The following is an 18,738-nucleotide window of genomic DNA, read 5'->3' as shown; positions in this document are numbered from 1 at the left end:
CCGCTGTCAATTATTGGGCCAAGTAAGAGTACTCGGGCTATGTCTATTTGTACGTGAACCTATAGGGTCACACACTTAAGGGGAAGGAAGCCTAATTCGGATTAGATCCAAAATTAGACTGGGCTTTAGGGTTAATGATGGGCCTCGGCGTCAGAAGCCCACCATAACGCCTATATAATGAGGGGCGGGGGCGCGGTTAAGAGATAACCTAATTCGCCACCTGCAAACCGGTAGCCGCCGCTCACCTCTCGCCCTCGCCAAGCCGCCGTCGCGAACCTAGCAGTTCGGTACGCGGCGCTTCCTCCCTGTACGTGTGGATACCTCGGAGGTGCTGCATTTGGAGCACTGGGACAAACCGTGCGAGGACGTGAAGGACGCCGACGACTTCACGGCACTGCTCGACGCGTTCGTCTACATCGAGACGTCTTCCGCTGCTCTGCGCGTCTAGTGGTAATTCCATGACCTATAACCGCAGTAGTTCTTGGTATTATGGGGTTGAAAATTTTGTTTTGCGCTAGTGTAGCCTCCCCGTAATCCTACACTCACATCAACAACTAAAGACATGGCCTGAACAATATTTTGATCCTTCTTTTGCAATAGAAGGGACAACTCATTTGTGATGCGAAGGATTTGCAACATCATCTTCATGATTAACACAAAACAAAATGACTCCATGTTAGCAACCAAACCTCCAGCCCTTGATGGATTTCGCTTTTTAAATCAACATTCAAACAATCAACATTCAAACAAAGAAGCGGAAGGCCTCGCGTGCTACTGTTGCGTGTGCTCGAACCTGGAAGCGGAAGGCGCGCCGGAGTGCCGCAGTGCTCGGCTGCTGGGCGGTGCCGCACTGCCGGCTGCCGCGCGCGGCTACTGGGCTGGGCGGACGGCGTGGTGCTGGGCACCTGCTGGGCGGACGGCGTGGCCGCGTGGGGCTGGGCGCCTGCTGGAGTGCTGGGCGGACGCCGGACGGCGTGGCCGCGTGGGGCTGGGCGCCGCTGCTGGGGCTGCTGGGCGCCGCTGCTTGGGCTGGCCGGCTGGGCGTCTCCGCGTCTGTTGCCTACTGGCTGCTCGGCGGACGTGCGGGAGCTGGGACTGCGGCGGCCGGATAGCTGATTAGTGATTCCTGTTTTTTTAGGTATGGCTTGGGCCATAATGGGCCCTCCGCCCCTGCCTACCGAGGGATCCCAAACTGCAAGCCTGGCTACTCAATTCAGATGTCATTATACCAGCAAGGGTGGGAACTATATGGGTGGGTTAGATAAAAATTAATATCTGGAAACTGTAGCAGAATAGAATAATCACAGAAGCACATCTGAGGGGGTAAATCTTTTCTTTATAACTTGACATGCACGGGTGCAGACCAACAGGCCGGGCTTATGAGGGCGGACCTCATCGGGCTGGCGTACACATATGCACAACCTAGTTACAAAAAGAAGAAACCCTAACCCCTCAGACTTGCTCCTACGGGTAGAACTTACTGAGATGCTCTATGTTCCAGGGATTGGGAAGAGGCACTCCTTCAGCTGTGGCGAGGCGAACACACCCGGGTTGGCATACTTCCATCACCTTGAAGGGTCCCTCCCAACTGGAGAGGAGTTTGTGGAGCCCTTCTCGGTTTAGAATTCGCCTTAGGACCAGGTCCCCGACCCGGAGCTCCCTACTATGCACGAACCGCTAGTGGTAACGCCTGAGCGCTTGGTTGTACCGTGCATTTCGGATCACCGCTTGCCATCTGCGTTTGTCGATGAAGTCCACGTCCTCACGCCGTAGCTTTTCCTGTATGGACTCATCAAAAAGACTAGGCCCGTGGGGAGCCCATAAGGATTGCCAGGGGAAGGCAGGCTTTGGCCCCGTAGACCAGGAAGAGCGGGGTCTTCCCTGCAGTTCGGCTGGGTGTGGTCCAGTTCCCCCACAGTACCATCGGAAGTTCAACGACCCAATTTGCACCATGCTTTTCAAGTAGTCATAGGTGTGTGTCACTGTCGTCACCGAAGTTGTTGTCACCGGAGTAGTCGTCCCCAGTGAAAACATCCTTCAGGACCCCCTCAGGTGACTGATACCCGAAGTCCCGTTCTCCCACGGCCACATCACCGTCGTCGACCCTCTCCTTGCCAGGCCGGCGACGAGGTGGGGAGCCATCCTTGGATGTCTGCTCACGTTGCTCGTTGACGCGCTTCGCGAGCTCGATGATCTCGCGGCACTCCGCGGCGCTGTGGCGACCGTTGGGGTGCATAGGGCATGATCCGCTGTTACCCCCTTCGGTCGTGGGTGCTTGTTGCACTCGTTCCGGCCCCCAGTCGCGGCTGCGACGAGCGGAGCAGCAGACGACGACCTCGTGGCCGTGGTTCTTCTTCTTCTTCTTCTTCTTCTTTTTTGCCGTCTTGGGTGACGACACCCGAGCCACCCGTCTGGGCGACTCTGGTATGTGGTGCCGAGTGCCATGCACGGCCCTCGGCAGCTCTGGCACACTTGTCGGCCAGAGCGAAGAGCGTGGTGACAGTTTCCACGTCATGCGTGGCCAACTTCTCCATCATCTTTCCATCACGTACCCCTAACGGAAAGCGGTGATGATGGAAGCATCAGAGATACGGGGTATAGTTCCTCGTACCTTAGTGAAGCGAGAGATGAAGGCCCGAAGAGTTTCCCCGAGTCCCTGCCTTACTGCATGGAGGTGAGCCTCCACGCCATGCTATTGATAAGCACTGGCGAAGTTCGCTGTGAACCGTGCGCAGAGCTCTTCCCAGGAGTAGATTGATCCCGGGGTAAGATTCATGAGCCAAGTCTGGGCTGGCCCAAACAAGGCTACATGGAAATATGTCGCCATTACAGCGGTGTCTCTACCTGCTGCCGTAATGGCGGTGACGTACACCTGCAAGAATTCCGACAGGTTTGACGTACCGTCGTACTTCTCCGGCAGGTGTGGCCGGAACTTGGATGGCCAAGTTGCCGCGCGGAGGTGATCCGCCAGTGCGGCGCAGCCCACACCGGCCAAGGGGACACCCGCCTGGATCCGGGCGCCCACTAGGGTTTGCGGTGCAACCGCAGCGAAGTCATAGTCGAGGTTGCGACCCTCAACGTTCTGCCGGTGCTCACACGCCCTCTCCAGAGAGACGTGGGCATCCTCGCCCGCACGCCTGCGGTTGAGTTCTGCCCGCAGATCATCAGTCCTCTCCAGAGAGGCTGGGGCGTCCTCTCCTGCACGCCTGCGGTTGAGCTCCGCTCAGAGGTCGTCGGTCTGTGCGCCCCTCACCGAGGGTGAGCGCACAGACGCCGTCGTCTCGCGCTAGCGCCGGGATGACCGCGACCTGGATCTGGTCGAGCCAGAATGCGCCATGCCGAGCAGGCGGTCGACATCGTCACGCCAATGCTTCATGGCCCCCGCGCGAGGCTGTGGAGCTAGGAGGGTGGCGTAGCAACTCCCTGGCCGCAGACAACACCCCAGGAGCTGCTCTCGACGGAGTCCGGGACGTCTGCGCAGGCGTGTGCAGCCGCGCAGCGTGCACAGCAGCAGCCCTAGGCGCAGGGCAGTTGGACACTCGTGGCGTGGAAGATGCAGCTTCTTCCTCTACCAGGAAGTCCTCAGAAGTCTCGGCGCGGTGCTCGATGATCTGGACTATCGTGCCGAGCAGGAAGACAAGCAAAAACCTAAAGCCTAAGCCCCCTACCTAGCACGCCAAATGTCGGAGAGGAAATTCTCCGGCCGGGTGGCGGAACGCACCCGCCTTAAATCCTTAGATGAGGAGGGGGCCTAAGCATTTTGCTTGCTAGATGGATTCGGGAAGAACACGAGGAGACACGAGGACTTAGAGTGGTTCGGGCCGCTGGAGCGTAATACCCTACTCCATTGTGTGTTGTATTGAGAGTGTCTGAAAGCTTGAGAGCTTGAGAGTCTAAGTGAGCGTGTAAGTGAGTCTGCCTTGTAACGCCGTGTGCCCTCCCTTTTATAGCTCAAGGGGGCACGTACAAGGATACTGAGCCCCGACATGTGGGCCCAGGAGCAAAACGGAGGGAATACATTATAGAAGTATCCAATGCCAGTATCGCCCAGAAGATCTCCGAGCGCCATAATGTCCGTAGCCCATATAGTATTAATATCTCGCGGCTGCTTCCTCGGTAACGCGCGAGTCATGATGAGCACAATGTACGCTGCAGCACGGGCGTACTGCCTGCCAATGGAATGGACAGACACGCCGCCTGCGGGATGGCCTGGTCGCCGCCTGCCAGCGGAGTGGACAGAGCACATTAAATGCTGAGGCGGCACATCGCTTGCCAGTGGAATGGACATGGCTCATTAATGCCGAGGCGGCACATCACCTGCCAGTGGAATGGACAGGCGGCGCGCCTTATCCGCAATAAATACAGGGGCCGCGCGGCTTAGAGGCCTTACGTCAGGCTCCACCCACTGGCTTACGTGTCGGCTCTGGACCCCCGCCTGGCCTTGATTAAGGCCTGGGTATTCTTTGTCCCAGAATCCCGGGGCCTTGCTGTGAGTGGCCCGGACCCCACACAGGGGGTCTGGGACCCATCCCAAGGATCCGGTTCATGCCCGTGGAGGTCCTGGACCTTACCCGGAGGTCCGGTCCGTACGTATGGGGGTCCGACACTTTTTCATGGGGGTCCGGACCTACTGTTGATACCCTGGAGTATATCGTCTTCTCTGGCCACGTGGCAACCCCGGAGCCATCCACGTGGTGGGGCCGGGTGATGTTTACCACGTGACTAGAGATAGCCGCATGGGCACCGTGCCTTCACACTGTAGTAAGGGGTACCCCTGTTTTAGGGTACCGACAATGTCCATTGAGATAAGGTTCGTTCTTTGCTGTGTAATATGAGCTAGGCTAGAAAAAATAAAGTATGAGTAAATTTTGGATATCCAACGGATAACCAACGAATGGAGAGGTAATATACTAATTCGTGTCCACCCGATTTTGAGTTAGATACGGATCTGGCCCACGGGTCAAAAAATGTATCAATACCTGTCTCTGTCGGGTTGGATATCCGACAGATATTCGAATCCGCAGGTTAAATTGGCATCTCTACATATAAGTGAGAAGTGTATGAAGAAGTTTCATTTTAATGGGCTTTTAATTTGTTTGATTTTGAATTATATGAGACATGTGCGGCATGCTTCAGAGAGGGCATTAGATTTGTTGGAAGTTAAGACGACATGAAAACTGATGATTTAATCTGAGTTCATCTGTTGACGTGCAACAGTTTTTTTTTTCAAAACGTGGAGATGTTTTGTGGGTTTTTTTTAAAAAAACAAAATTTGTAAACCAATTCAATGAGGACATATCCTGTGCAATCACTCATTTTGGTGCAAGCGTGCAATCAAACTATCCAGAGCATCCAGTTTAGATCCAACGGTTTCATATGGAAGTGGTTAAATGTAAAATAGACACTAGGTTTCAGGTGGAAGGAGTTAAATGTAAAATAACAGTTACCATTAGATCTAGATCGGATGCACCAGATCGCTTGATTGCATGCTTGCACCAGGATAAGTGATTGCATAGGATATTTTCCCCAATTCAATCGCATAAAGCAGGAGGCTGGAGTCATTGTCTTTGTCCGCGTGGACGCGGCTGACTTGCGAACCCACCGGACCAACCAGGACTTGGAGCGTGCGGCGTCGGAGTTCGCCGGCGGTGAGGAGCAGAAGAGGAAGGGAACCAAAGATGGGCTGCTCCATCTCGGGGCTCAACGCGCTCTACGATGCGGCCACGGGCGGCGGCGACGTCTGGATCAACGAGCGCCGCTTCCGCGTCCTTCGCCAGATCGGCGAGGGCGGGTTCGCCTTCGTCTACCTCGTCAGAGAGCACCAGCCCGCCTCCGATGCCGCGTTCGCTAGGCGTGACCCCGCCCACGTCTCAGGTCCCCCGCTCCCCCTCGCGAGTTCTTCATTTCATCTCAGTGTGCATACTTTGCGCTGGATTAGTTGGTAAACAAATTTTGCCCCAAATGGATGAAAGCAGGATTTTCCGGTGGTTTTATAGTTCGCAAAATTTTCATTCTTTTATTTGGCTAATGTATCGTGAAGGTCTTTTCCACTACGATTAGAAGATGCTGTGATTAAATGAGAGGAAGTTTTTCAGTTCCACATCTTTTAATGGCAAACTGAAGATGTTTCCCTTGGTGTGTTGTTCAGAGGATGGAACGTATGCCATGAAGAAGGTGCTGATACAGAGCAAGGAGCAGTTGGATCTGGTGAGGGAGGAGATCCGTGTGTCGTCCTTATTCAATCACCCCAACCTTCTGCCGCTTCTTGATCATGCCATAATAGCCGTGAAGGTAATTTCTTCTGCCTTGTTTTTATGTTTTATGTGCCTAGTGATGCTATAAGCAACTGGATATTGAGATGTCAAACTATGTGCAGGGTTTAGAAACACATGTCCAGTTATTCACTAATTGTATCGTGACTACTCCCTGATGGAATAAGTCTTGAGCATCTAGAGGACAACAGTCGTTTTTGACTGTCCTTTGTAGTCTCTTTAGCATCTAAAGGACAATAGTCGTTTTTTTGACTGTCCTCTGTAGTCTCTTTAGCATCTAAACGCTATTTGACTGTCCTCTGTAATCTCTTTAGCATCTAGAGGACAACATCTAAACGCTGATCTCCCTCATGGTCATCGCACGATCACCCTTAAATGGGTGTTCAAACTGAAGAGTGATGAAGCTGGCGCCATCGTCAAACACAAGGCTCGCTTGGTGGCACGCGGTTTCTTACAGCAGGAGGGGATCGACTTCAACGATGCTTTCGCCCCCGTGGCACGGATGGAATCCGTGCGACTCCTCCTTGCGCTATCAGCCCAGCTGGGCTGGCACGTTCATCACATGGACGTCAAGTCGGCGTTTCTTAATGGCGACTTAAAGAAGGAGGTCTACGTACACCAGCCGCCAGGTTTTGCGATCCTTGGCAAAGAGGGCAAGGTGTTGCGCCTGCGCAAGACTCTCTATGGCCTGCGACAGGCACCGAGGGCGTGGAATGCCAAGCTGGATTCCACGCTCAAAGGAATGAGCTTCACGCCAAGCCCGCACGAGGCGACCATCTATCGACGGGGGCAAGGAAGTGCCCTGCTGGTGGGTGTCTACGTCGACGACTTGGTGATCACCGGCGCCAAGGATGCAGAGGTGGCAGCGTTCAAGGAAGAGATGAAGGCCACATTCCAAATGAGTGACCTGGGGCATCTCTCCTACCTGGGGATTGAGGTGCACCAGGCAGACTCCGGGATCACACTTCGCCAGACCGCCTACGCCAAGCGCATTGTTGAGCTGGCTGGGCTCACCGACTGCAACCCAGCTCTCACTTCGATGGAGGAGAGGCTGAAGCTGAGTCACGACAACACGACGGAGGAGGTGGATACTACACAGTACCGGCGTCTTGTGGGGAGCCTTCGCTACCTCGTCCACACACGGTCTGACTTGACATACTCCGTCGGCTACGTTAGTCGGTTCCTGCAGCGACCGACGACGGAGCATGAGCAGGCTGTGAAGAGGATCATCTGCTATGTTGCGGGGACTCTCGACCACGGTCTCTACTACCCGAGGCGCCCTGGGAGGCACACCTTGTCGGGTACAACGACAGTGACTACGCCGGTGACATCGACACTAGCAAGAGCACAAGTGGGATCCTCTTCTTCCTCGGCAAGTGCCTCATTAGCTGGCAGTCGGTCAAGCAGCAGGTGGTGGCCATGTCTAGCTGCGAGGCCGAGTACATAGCGGCCTCCACTGCTTCGACTCAGGCGCTCTGGCTCGCTCGACTGCTCGGTGATCTCCTCGGGAGAGACACTGGAGCGGTGGAACTCAGGGTGGACAGCCAGTCTGCTCTGGCATTGGCCAAGAACCCCGTGTTCTATGAACGGAGCAAGCACATCCGGATGAGATACCACTTCCAAAGTTCAGCTAGGCGCTAGGCGGAATCTAGGCGCTGACCCATTGCCTAGCGCCTAGTCGGGAGTACTCGGTCCTAGGCGCTTCTAGGTGCTTTTCTAGGCGTTTTAGCAATATAGCCATAAATTATATATATATTATGTATATAACTATATATACGTATATAACTACTATATATGAGTCACAGTAAGTATAAAAAGAAGGCCAGTAGACATATCTGATTCCTAGCTGAGCTTACTCTTGCATATTCCTAGCTCCTACAAGGCTGCAACACATTTTGACAGCTAGTAGTTAGTAAATTAGTCAATAGACAGCTAGCTGTTCATAAAAAAAATAGAAAACACTAAATTGGACTTATCTGGATGATTTCAGCAGCCTCCCATTCATGAGCAGTTGAGCACACCATATCAGCAGCTGGTAATTACAACACAAGTGGATAGGACAGTAATACAAGTGCAGAACATAATTTATAAATAAAGGACAGCACAAGCACATAGTTATTAGTTCAGGTCTCACTAATCACAAAAGAAGACACACAGACACAAAGTGACACAACTGCAGTTCATAAGACCAGGGCATCACAAAATGCTTCACTACTAGATGGAGATGGTCCAGATCATATTTCATCTTCACTGTAGCACAGATCTTCATCTTCATACTCTTCTTCTTCAGACTCAAACTCTTCTCCTTCATAGAGCTCTCTCACTCTTGCACTTCTACGAGGCTCAAGCTGTTCTTCTGCTCCCACTGCCTCTCCAATAACAGACCAAGGTATCCCTGTACCTTCCATCTCATCTTCCTCCCCATCTCTAAAGACAATTTGTGCACAATCATCTCCACCCTCTTGGAGAAAACCTTGAGCTTCAGTTGTATCACTAGACAAGAGAACATTAGTGATTTTCTTTGACTTAATCTTTTCTCTCTTATTCATCATCCTGTTATTGAACTGAATATAGACCAACTTGTTGAGGCGGGTTGTAGTCAGCCTATTTCTCTTCTTAGTGTGTATCTATAAATTAGAAACAAAAGCATTTTCAGTTCTGAAATTTAATCATAGTACTGCTGAAATGATTAATAGATAGGTACTAACCCCTTCAAACCCACTCCAATTTCTTTCACAACCAGAAGAGCTTGATGTCAAAGATAATATCCTTGTAGCCATCTTCTGTAAAGCTGGTGTTTCAGTTCCATATAACCGCCACCATGATTTTGAAATAAATTAGAAACACCTCTATTAGTTTAAAAAACAGCAAACAACCATGTTAGAAAACAACAAACAACCATATAATAAGTACCTCTACCTGGAATGTAATCATAGTTTTGAAAAGTTCTTGCAAGCTTCTTGCTAAATGGTCCTTCTCTATTCTGAAATTTTTTCAATTCAAAGTTGGTAGCCTGTTCTTGTTGGTCCTCATCATGATAATAAAATTGCTCAACACAAGATATGAAGGCTTCATTCATTTTGGGCTCATCAAAGATTGATGGGTTAGCATAGCTATAGTGTGGATTCAGCAAAAAAGCTGTCAAATGCAATGGAGAATCAAGTCTTCCATTCATCTTCTTCTCAATTACAGCCATAACATCTTTGAATCGAGACTCAACATTGCCAAAGGCCTCTTTGACCTCTCTCTTTGCCTTTAGTAGCTCTCCATAAAGGAAACCCATGGATGGCTTCACATCCCCATCAACCAAACGGAGGACTTTGACCAATGGCTCAAAAACAGCCAACATTAGCTTCACATCCTTCCAAAAGGCTGGACTCAATATAGTAGCTGTGGCCAGATTCCTTTCTTTGATTTCACATCCTTTAATGAGTCCCACCTGCTATGAACCACCATCTTCCTTAACTGGTCCTTCTCTTGCATACTGTTCAAAGTGAGAAAGTATGAAGCAAACCTAGTCACTCCTGGCCTCACTAGCTCTTTCCCCTCTGTGAAGTATCTCAAGCACTCCAATGTTCTTGTGTGGCCATACACAAATATGGTAAATGACTTTGCTTGGTCAATCACTTTCCTGAACCGAGGCAAGTTGCCAATTCCTTGGAGCATCAAGTTGATTGTGTGAGCTGCACAAGAGGTCCAAAATATTTGTGGTGTCTTCACAAGCAATAGCTTCTTTGCTCCCATGTTGTTAGAGGCATTGTCAGTGACTACTTGCACCACATTTTCTTCACCAATGTCTTCAATTGCTTTGTCCACTAATTCAAAAATGACTTCACTTGTGTGTGACACATCTGACATCTCTTTTGAGCTGATGAAGGAGGTTCCATCAGCACAATTAGTGTATATATTCATTATGCTTCTCCTCTTCCTATCTGACCAAGCATCGGTCATAATAGAGCACCCATTTTTCATCTTCTCGGCTTCACGTTCCTGCAACAAACACTTGGTTCTTTCATATTCTTCTTCCAGCAAACTACCTCGAAAGGCATCTTGAGTTGGAGGTGTAAGTCCTGGTCCAAATTGTCCAATTGCTTCACACATTTGCTTGAACTCATCATTGTCACATGCATTGAAAGGTATTCCTGCCAATGATTAAAAAATGAAGTCTAATTAGTGTTCAGTTCATGAATAACAGCAAATAATGAATTTTAAAATGTAAAAACAGCATAGTATACTAGCAATTTACCACGATTATAGGCCCATCTTGCAATAAACTTGTGCATCTCATGCTCTCTTTCTTTCCACAGTTCCTTGTTCAACTGCTGTTGTTTGAAAGAATCAGCCTTGGTGGGATCAATAGCACGTGTCCATTTGTCAATTGGCCCTAATTTGTGAGGTTGTGAGCTTCCAACACAAGTGACTTCTTCTGACTCCTCTCCAACCCTAGATACATTCACTTCCTCTCTAAGTTCTAGCTCACGAACAGTCTTCTCCTCCCTCTTCCTTTTTACAGCCTCTATTGCTTTCTTGCACTTCTCTTTAGCCTCTAGAGCCTGCGGTGTTGCAGACGTGCATTTCTTCACATTCTTTCCAACATGGGCAAGATGCTCCTTCAACCTATAAATCCCTCCCCTCATCTCCTTGTCACAGAACTTACACTTCACCTTGTCTTTGTTGTTAGCATCAACAAGAACACCATATTCCCATCCAACATCATCTGAATTTCTTTTTACGAGATTCGCTCTAGCTGCTTCAGTTTTAGAAGGTGTAGCTGCAGTTTCTGATGACATCCTTTCTCTTGTACACCGCAGGCTCTAGAGGCTAAAAGCAGGGGAGGCCAAGTTAGCAGGGGAGCGGCTGGCGGAGGGGGATGAGCAGGGAGGGGAGCAGCCGACGGGGGAGGAGAACTCACCTTGGGGAGTGGGGTGGCCGGCGGGGAGGGGTGCGCCGTCGACAGCAGGCCCGGCACTGGCAAGAAGCAGGGCCGGCGGGGAGGAGGGAGGCTGGCGGCGGGGAGGAAGCAGGGCCGGTGGGGAGGAAGGAGGCCGGCGGGGACGAGCGGGAGCGCGAGCGGGACTAGTGCGAGCGGGAGCAGGACTGCAGGACGGCCTGGCGCGAATTAGCGTGTGGATTTTCCCGCGCGGGAGCAGGACGGCCCGGCGCGCGCTTCCGCTAAAAATCGCCGCGCGCTTCCGCTAAAAAATCGGCCGCCGCCCGCCTACGCGGCCGCCTTCGGCGCCTACGCGCCGCAAAATCGCCGCGGAGGCGCGGCTGAGCGCCGCCTAGGCGATGCGCCCGCCTAAACACCGCACAACGCCCTAGGTTACGCGACAGCCCACCGATTAGCGATTAGGCGCGCCTAGTCGCCGCCTAGCCGTCGCCTAGCCGAACACTGACCACTTCATCCGAGACTGCTTGGCAGAAGGGAGCATCAAGACGAGCTACATCAGCACCAAGGATCAGCTTGCAGACCTGCTCACCAAGCCCCTTGGGAAGATCAAGTTTCTTGAGCTTTGCTCCAGGTCCGGGATGGCCCAACTTTCCCAGAAGACGACGCCCAAGACTTAGGGGGAGAATGATGGAATAAGTCTTGAGCATCTAGAGGACAACAATCGCTTTTGACTGTCCTCTGTAGTCTCTTTAGCATCTAGAGGACAGCAGTCACTTTTTGACTGTCCTCTGTAGTCTCTTTAGCATCTAGACACTTTTTGACTGTCCTCTGTAGTCTATTTAGCATCTAGAGGACAACAGTCGCTTTTTGACTATCCTCTGTAGTTTCTTTAGCATCTAGAGAACAATCCTGTTGTATAGTGTGTGTGAGAAGGTGTGGTAGTGCAGCCTCTAGGGCTATAAATATGTGTCTCTAACCCTTAGATGGGTATGACATTGTGTAGTGTTTGAGGAAATAAACAGAAAATTGCTCCAACTCATAGTGTCATCCTCTTAATGAGAGTTAGAGTCCCTCTACTTACAATCCCTCCATCCCAAAAAGAATTACATGTAATTCTAGGTTTTGGATAAGTCAAACTTTTCTAAATTTAACCAAGTTTCTAAGAAAAATTATATACAATTATGTCTCCAATTAGATTTACTATGAAAATATATTGTATTCTTCGGTTTCATAAACCTTTGTATTTTTTATATCGATTTGGTTAAACTTAAAATTGTTTGACTCCTCGGGAAGTGAGAATTGCAGTCTTTCGGGGACAGAGAGAGTAGTAGGCATTATATAGTGTCTTTAAAAAATTGAGGCCTTTTCGTATCTGATACATATGCCAGGTAATAAAAATGGTTACAAGTGATAAAGTCGGATGTAATGTTGTATGGTCAAGTAGTTATTATTTTTTTGGGTTAGGAACTTGATGTTTGTACTCAATTAATCACTAATGCTTTCAAAGTTTACTCATGTTGAGAAGGCCTGTTGTCTTGATATATTTAGAGTCAACAGGGAGATTGGAGCCATGAAGCATACCTACTTTTCCCTGTTCATCTGGATGGTACTTTGTTTGACAACGCTAACATCATGCTGTCCAGAAGGGAATTCTATTCCACAGCTGATGTTCTGCAAATATTCCAGCAGGTCAGTTATTTGAGGAGACCAGAAGGCTATTATATCATCGTACAAGTTTCTTGGTGATGTCACAGTTAATGGTTGCTTTCATGCAACAACGCTATTTGCTGAGATCAATGTTTAGTTTTTTTACTGTGAAATAGGTTATCATCAAGTCCCTCCTAATATTTCTAAACTCAAAACTGTTGGCGGGAAAACTACGATGTAAAATAATTATTAGAGTTGTGATTTCCCATATTGATTTATGTTGGGCTAATAGTAACTTTGTTGATTATTAGATCGCATGTTTCATTTTTTTCTTTGAGTCGAATCTAGCCCATTGGTAGCAACGTGATGTCTGAAAGTTAAACTGGGATGCCTCTGGAAATTGTACAGTGTGTAAAGTATTTATTCATTCTCATTAGTTCCTTATAGGCTTCTCATGTCAAAGTGAAATTTGGAACATTGCAGTTATCTTCCTGTAGTGTTGCAATGGGATATCATAAATTGCCTGGAAAATGGTTACCATTGTTCTTTTTTCATTCTACTACTTTTATATACTGATGGAAGGCTAATCACAGATGTGTGAAGGGCTGAAACACATGCACAGCTTTGATCCTCCATACGCTCATAATGATGTTAAGCCTGGTAATGTTCTTATAACCTGGCGTAAAGGACAAGCACCTGTTGCAACTTTAATGGATTTTGGAAGTGCAAGGCCTGCAAGAAAGGAAATCCGTTCTCGTTCTGAGGCACTACAGTTGCAGGTTTGTCAGTGTTACCTTCTATTTTTTTCCAAATAAGAGATCTCTTTTGATAATTTGCAGTTTTCATTTTCTTTTCATAATCTTAATGTGGTTTCTCCATAGTCCAGATTCTTTTTTTTTTGTTTGCTACTTACAGACGAATTTTAATGTTTCTGCACCAAAAAAAACTTAAGTTCTATTGTTCCCTAGATTTTTCATAATTGCATAGAGTTTATCTTACTTTAAAAGTACATTAAAAGCCGTCTCTGTCTAAGTATTATTGATCCATATTGTGTCTGTAGGAATGGGCCGCTGAGCATTGCTCTGCTCCTTACCGGGCCCCTGAATTATGGGACTGCCCAAGCCATGCCGATATTGATGAGAGGACAGACATCTGGTCTCTAGGATGCACTCTTTTTGCTATCATGTAAGTCTATGTGGTTTGCATGAGAAAATTTCGCAAAACTTGATTCAGTTCCCTTGTTTATTGATTGTAGTGCTAGTGCAGTTCTCAATAGTTACTCTGGTGCACATTTAGCTGAACTTCTTGTTCTTGGGAACAGTTAAATTTGATTATTACGTGTGACTGTTTGTGGCAATTCTATAAGGTTCCTTCTGTCCCGTTTGGTTCATTTTCTTTTTTTCAGAAACACTGATAACATGTTCTTAAATACTAGAAGAGTGACTGTCCCACTCCCATCAAAAGCTTGAATTGAACATTTATGGACAACTGTCAATCATGTGCTTCTGCTATACTCTAGGTGGCTGAAGGGTTCGAGGATGAGCTGTCTTTAAGTCTAATTATGTTTCTTTGTGCAGCTATACCATTTTGCATTATCTTGACTAATTTCCTGAACTTCCTTATTATCCAGTTAGCAGACACATAATTTGTGCATCAGATCCACAGATGAATTAGAGTTTTTAAGTGTTCGATAAATGGCTGACATCACATTACTATTTCTAGGTACAATGTTTCACCATTTGAGTATGCTCTTGGTGAATCTGGAGGAAGTCTGCAACTTGCCATTGTAAACGGGCAGTTGAAATGGCCAGCAGGACCCAAACCTCCTTATCCTGATGAGCTTCGCCATTTTGTTATCTGGATGCTTCAACCTGAAGCTGTAATGCGCCCTCACATTTCTGATGTGGTTCTTCATGTTGACAAGCTCATTGCAAAATACTTGCCCTAGATCACCCTGGAGTTCCTCTCATTTCTTTGTTATACAGTACAGAGCCAATATGATGTAAAATTGGCCCATGCTTGACGTCATTCAGTCCTTGGATAGGCTCAATATTGATTCTTTTGTAGAACTTTCAGGATATTACATCAGTCTAATGTCTGTGGATCTTTGATACTCATGGAGTCACGGTGTCATGTAAAAATGTCAAACTGAACATCAAAGCAGCTATATGATATCCTTGCACTTGGGCTACTTCTCTGTGCTCTTATTAAAATAATAGGAGAAATAACAGTACATAGTGTCACATTCTTGTTGTGAACTTCCCAAGACTCCCATTTACATCATAATGGATGATACACCAAGTAATCAACTAAGCTGATGTAGCAAATTACATGATTTGAAATCAAATCAACTGTCTAGTTACAAGAATGGATGAACAAGCGATTATTCTGTATCTTTTACAAACGACGGTTGACTGGGAAAAAAATACAATTCACTTCTGTTTTCATGCAAACATCCAAGAGCACAGACGGCTTCAGTGGCAACTCGCAAATGATAGTTGTCATCTTTGATGCTGAAAGAATGATATGATCTAATAAAATCTAATATCTGCAAATCTTCTTTAGAAGGAAAAAGGTGGTTTCAGAAGGTGTGCCTTGCTGTAGGTATCACACAACATAGTTCTTCAGTTAAGCATTCAACCTAAAAAGTTAATCTTCATGTTCCTCTTCGCCTTCAGAATCTGCGCAACAGTATATTGTTTTTAGTAAACAAGAAGATGCTGCTGACGTAAAACATCTAACACCATGATGGAAAAAAGAGACAATGGTCACTGACCGGATCGAACATCATCACCAACATGCCCTTTCGATTGAATCTGCTTAACTAGCATCCGCCATATCAGTACCCACCAATATATGTGAAGAACTAGGAGTGAGAACAGAAGACAGTTGAAAACATAATAGTATATGGGGCCATAAAACTGATGTTTCTCCTTGTCCAGGGTCAGCAGTACTTCATAGCTGAACAAAAGAAAGAAAAGACAGATCAGATCATCAACCACAAAATGATTTTAGTGGAGTAACGCTCCTTTTAAGGTATATTGACAAATGGCTAGAAGTAGCACTGGATGCCAGAAAACCTACAAGATATAATTGTTGTTTACCTTGTGCTTCTTAGGATCCAGAAAGGGAATATAACAAGCCGGAGAAGTATCCACGATGCCACGAAAAGAAGAAATGCCACAACTGCTAGCCACTCGCAGCTACTGTACTTGGCCATCTTCCCAATCTCTAGGAATATATCACTTGCATCATGAAGGGCTAAAACAACAGAGCCAACACGAGCAAATCTGTTTGATAGGCACAATAACAATACAGTTAGGTCATAATGCTAGTATCAGTTTGCAAAAGAATGGCAAACACCCTGTCCTAGGATTTTTTATTAAAAAATACCTGAAAATGTAGGAAAGAACAATCAGAACAACAGTTGCTATATGGTGGGACATTGATACTCCAAAGTCCGAACGCCTTGTTTCCCAGAACAGAAGAGCGAAAATTGAATATGTGTAAAATCCAGCAGCATACATGTAGACAGCTTTGAGCTTCAGTCTGGAAGAAGGAAAATTAAACGTTGAAACTGGATCTTCTTGGGGAAAACTAAATTTGAAAGAGGAAGGGAAGACCTGCTTTCTTACTTTATCATTTGATCAGGCCAGATCTGGTCACCAGGGCCTATCCAAAAGTATCTGGTGTTCTTAAACCATGGCTCATTGTATGTTACAGATAGTGAAAGCAGTTCTCCAGAAAGAAAATAAACAAACTTCCATGCTGATTCCTTAAATTTATTGATTTTCTTTCTACTGTCATCTGTTTCAGCAAGCTTATCATGTTCTTTTCCAAATATAAGTTTCCGTGCTAAAACCTGCAAGTATTATAAGTACTATGAAATTTTGTTGCAAGGAAATACTAGTATAGCACAGATATTGAACAACTATTATACACATGATTGTATTCAGCTAATTTGAAATAATTTTGTCAGATTCTATGGTTGTAAAAAACTGACATCACAATAAATGTGACATAGCTAAGTAGCTAACAACTAAATAGGCAGGCACCCAGTGCAAAATTAATTTGTTTTGGCTTCTTATTTAACACCACAGCAGCATTGATTGTGCAATGGAGGATGTAAAATCAAAACAATGCTTAGTCCCCCTCAAAAAAATGTCTGATGCATGCAAAAGAAGTAATGCTTCAACGTGCAGGTTACTCAATTATTCCCCCTTCATCCCCCCCCCCCCCCCCTCCTACCCCTTCCCAACTATCTTTATTTTTATTTTTGTATATGATAAATATCCTTTTAACAAGTTCCATCCTTGTTCTACAATAGATTAACAGCCACTTGGAAGCCAGAGTTTTTACTCACCCCACATTTCCTCAGTAATAAGCAGTTAAGCAGGAAGTTTCCATAAAAGCAGAAACATGATGTCGAGATTCTACATCCAAAGGATAACACACTTTACAGCAAAAAATGCTTACATGTGACACCTTATGCAAAAGAAGATGAAAATGACATCTAAACACAGGACTCCAAACAACGAAAGGCAGGTGGAACATATCGAAAGGAAGACACCGTTGGTGCACCGTGCACACAGGAAAACAAAATCTAACACATTGTGAGGATACCTTTCCCAGACCCACTCTAGCACAAATCTAATGCCAAGAGGTACACCATGAAGTACTTTTTAGTTTCTACTACATAATTGATCCACCAAAAAATTGGTATAACGGTGGCATGTAAGACTTGCACAATCACAGAAATGAATACAAAAGCAATTTATTTTATGATCTGGTTCAATCTAACCTCGAAGACGAGTCGGTCGAGGAGGAACCGGACGGCGGGGAAAAAGGCGACGAGTAAGGGTAGCACGGCGAAGTCCCCGTACGCCGGGTAGGCCTCTGCCTCCCAGTCCACCGGTGCGGACGAGGAGCCCAGGAACAGCTCCAGGAGCGCCGCCATTGCGGGAGGATATACAACCAAGAAGGTCGGCCGCTTTCTTGGATCCAAACCACTGCTCCGGGGCAACAATAGCGAGAAATTGCCACTAGATTCGGCGCCGACACGATCAGCTGGTGTGTCCCTGAGCCGATCTAAGGAGCCACTGAATGGAGGAAGAGGCGAGCCAACACGAGAAGCGATAGCTGGAACTGGAAGGAGGTGAGATTTGGGATTGGAGGAAGGCAACAAGGAGGTGGACTTCTGGGTGGTGAGAACTAGGAATGGAAGCGGATGAACTGGCGCCTATTTCTGTGGGCGCGGCAAACAAAACAACGCAGCAAATGAGATGATGATCTGGACAGGGTAGAGACTACGCCACATAAGAGAAGGCCATTAGGGCATGTAACCTCATTTAATATAGGGACTTTTGAGGATCTCTATAGACTAATTGAAAAAATGCGAAAGACATGTCCTTCAAAAATAGCCGATCTCTACACGATTCACTCGTGTCGTGTGTACAATCTCGCGTAAAGGTGCAATAAAGATAGATAACATATAGTGTTTTTAGTGTTTTGGCGTGAGTCCTCTTGTAATTAACTGACTACCCCTGTGTAATGAGTTTGACATAACTACTCGGTCTATCTAATACAGTCCCAACCATGATTAGGGTTGAGTTTCTCACATGGTATCAGAGCTAGATTTTCAACTTTCTCTCTCTTCTCCCTACTCCCTCCCTTTAGTCGCCAGCCTCTGCTCCCAGCCCACCGCCCACTTCCCTCCACCGGATGCCGCTCTGCTTCAGCTGCCCCAAGTCCTCTATGGCGAACTCGCCCCCTCTCCCCGATGTGGGCCACCTAGCACAAGATGTGGTAGGCACGGACGACCTCACCACCACGGACGTCGTCGCTCGTCGCGCCCTCTCTCCGGGCATGGGCAACCTCGCCATCACGACCCTCGACCTCCTCCCCAACACGACCTTTGACAACGACTTC

At 47.3% G+C, this 18,738-nt stretch overlaps 2 protein-coding genes across 3 annotated transcripts; one reads left to right on the top strand and one right to left on the bottom strand.

Annotated features, from left to right (window-relative positions):
- The first annotated feature begins 5,538 nt into the window (after nt 1–5,538).
- On the top strand, nt 5,539–15,001 carry LOC100194392 (uncharacterized). 2 transcript variants are annotated; one of them, XM_008652740.2, is made up of 6 exons: nt 5,539–5,874; nt 6,149–6,291; nt 12,721–12,852; nt 13,404–13,589; nt 13,871–13,995; nt 14,533–15,001. In XM_008652740.2, the coding sequence occupies exons 1-6, from the start codon at nt 5,679–5,681 to the stop codon at nt 14,756–14,758; spliced, it is 1,008 nt and encodes a 335-aa protein (XP_008650962.1). In that variant the 5' UTR covers nt 5,539–5,678; the 3' UTR covers nt 14,759–15,001. The 2 variants fall into 2 exon arrangements, with proteins under 2 accessions (XP_008650962.1, NP_001132895.1); NM_001139423.1 differs by having other exon boundaries at nt 5,558–5,874; nt 12,712–12,852; nt 14,533–15,000.
- On the bottom strand, nt 14,976–18,117 carry LOC100282784 (ASC1-like protein 1). Its single transcript, NM_001155690.2, has 6 exons — nt 17,612–18,117; nt 16,446–16,672; nt 16,204–16,359; nt 15,915–16,100; nt 15,587–15,771; nt 14,976–15,491 (listed from the first exon to the last, which is right to left on the bottom strand). The coding sequence occupies exons 1-6, from the start codon at nt 17,765–17,767 to the stop codon at nt 15,460–15,462; spliced, it is 942 nt and encodes a 313-aa protein (NP_001149162.2). The 5' UTR covers nt 17,768–18,117; the 3' UTR covers nt 14,976–15,459.
- Between the last annotated feature and the right edge of the window lie 621 nt (nt 18,118–18,738).

This window comes from Zea mays, chromosome 7 (assembly GCF_902167145.1).
Source record: "Zea mays cultivar B73 chromosome 7, Zm-B73-REFERENCE-NAM-5.0, whole genome shotgun sequence".
In the NCBI taxonomy this organism is placed as follows: domain Eukaryota; kingdom Viridiplantae; phylum Streptophyta; class Magnoliopsida; order Poales; family Poaceae; genus Zea; species Zea mays.
This window is presented reverse-complemented; position numbering and strand designations above follow the sequence as displayed.

What these genes read in the sequence shown, in the direction of transcription:
- LOC100282784 (NM_001155690.2), bottom strand. Translation starts at nt 17,767, where the DNA reads ATGGCGGCGCTCCTGGAGCTGTTCCTGGGCTCCTCGTCCGCACCGGTG. An exon ending in TGGATCCTAAGAAGCACAAG is followed by an intron (nt 15,772 to 15,914) that starts GTAAACAACAAT and finishes TCTTTTGTTCAG; the next exon opens with CTATGAAGTACTGCTGACCC. An exon ending in TGGTGATGATGTTCGATCCG is followed by an intron (nt 15,492 to 15,586) that starts GTCAGTGACCAT and finishes ACTGTTGCGCAG; the next exon opens with ATTCTGAAGGCGAAGAGGAA.
- LOC100194392 (NM_001139423.1), top strand. Translation starts at nt 5,679, where the DNA reads ATGGGCTGCTCCATCTCGGGGCTCAACGCGCTCTACGATGCGGCCACG. An exon ending in TGACCCCGCCCACGTCTCAG is followed by an intron (nt 5,875 to 6,148) that starts GTCCCCCGCTCC and finishes TGTGTTGTTCAG; the next exon opens with AGGATGGAACGTATGCCATG. An exon ending in ATGCCATAATAGCCGTGAAG is followed by an intron (nt 6,292 to 12,711) that starts GTAATTTCTTCT and finishes TGATATATTTAG; the next exon opens with AGTCAACAGGGAGATTGGAG.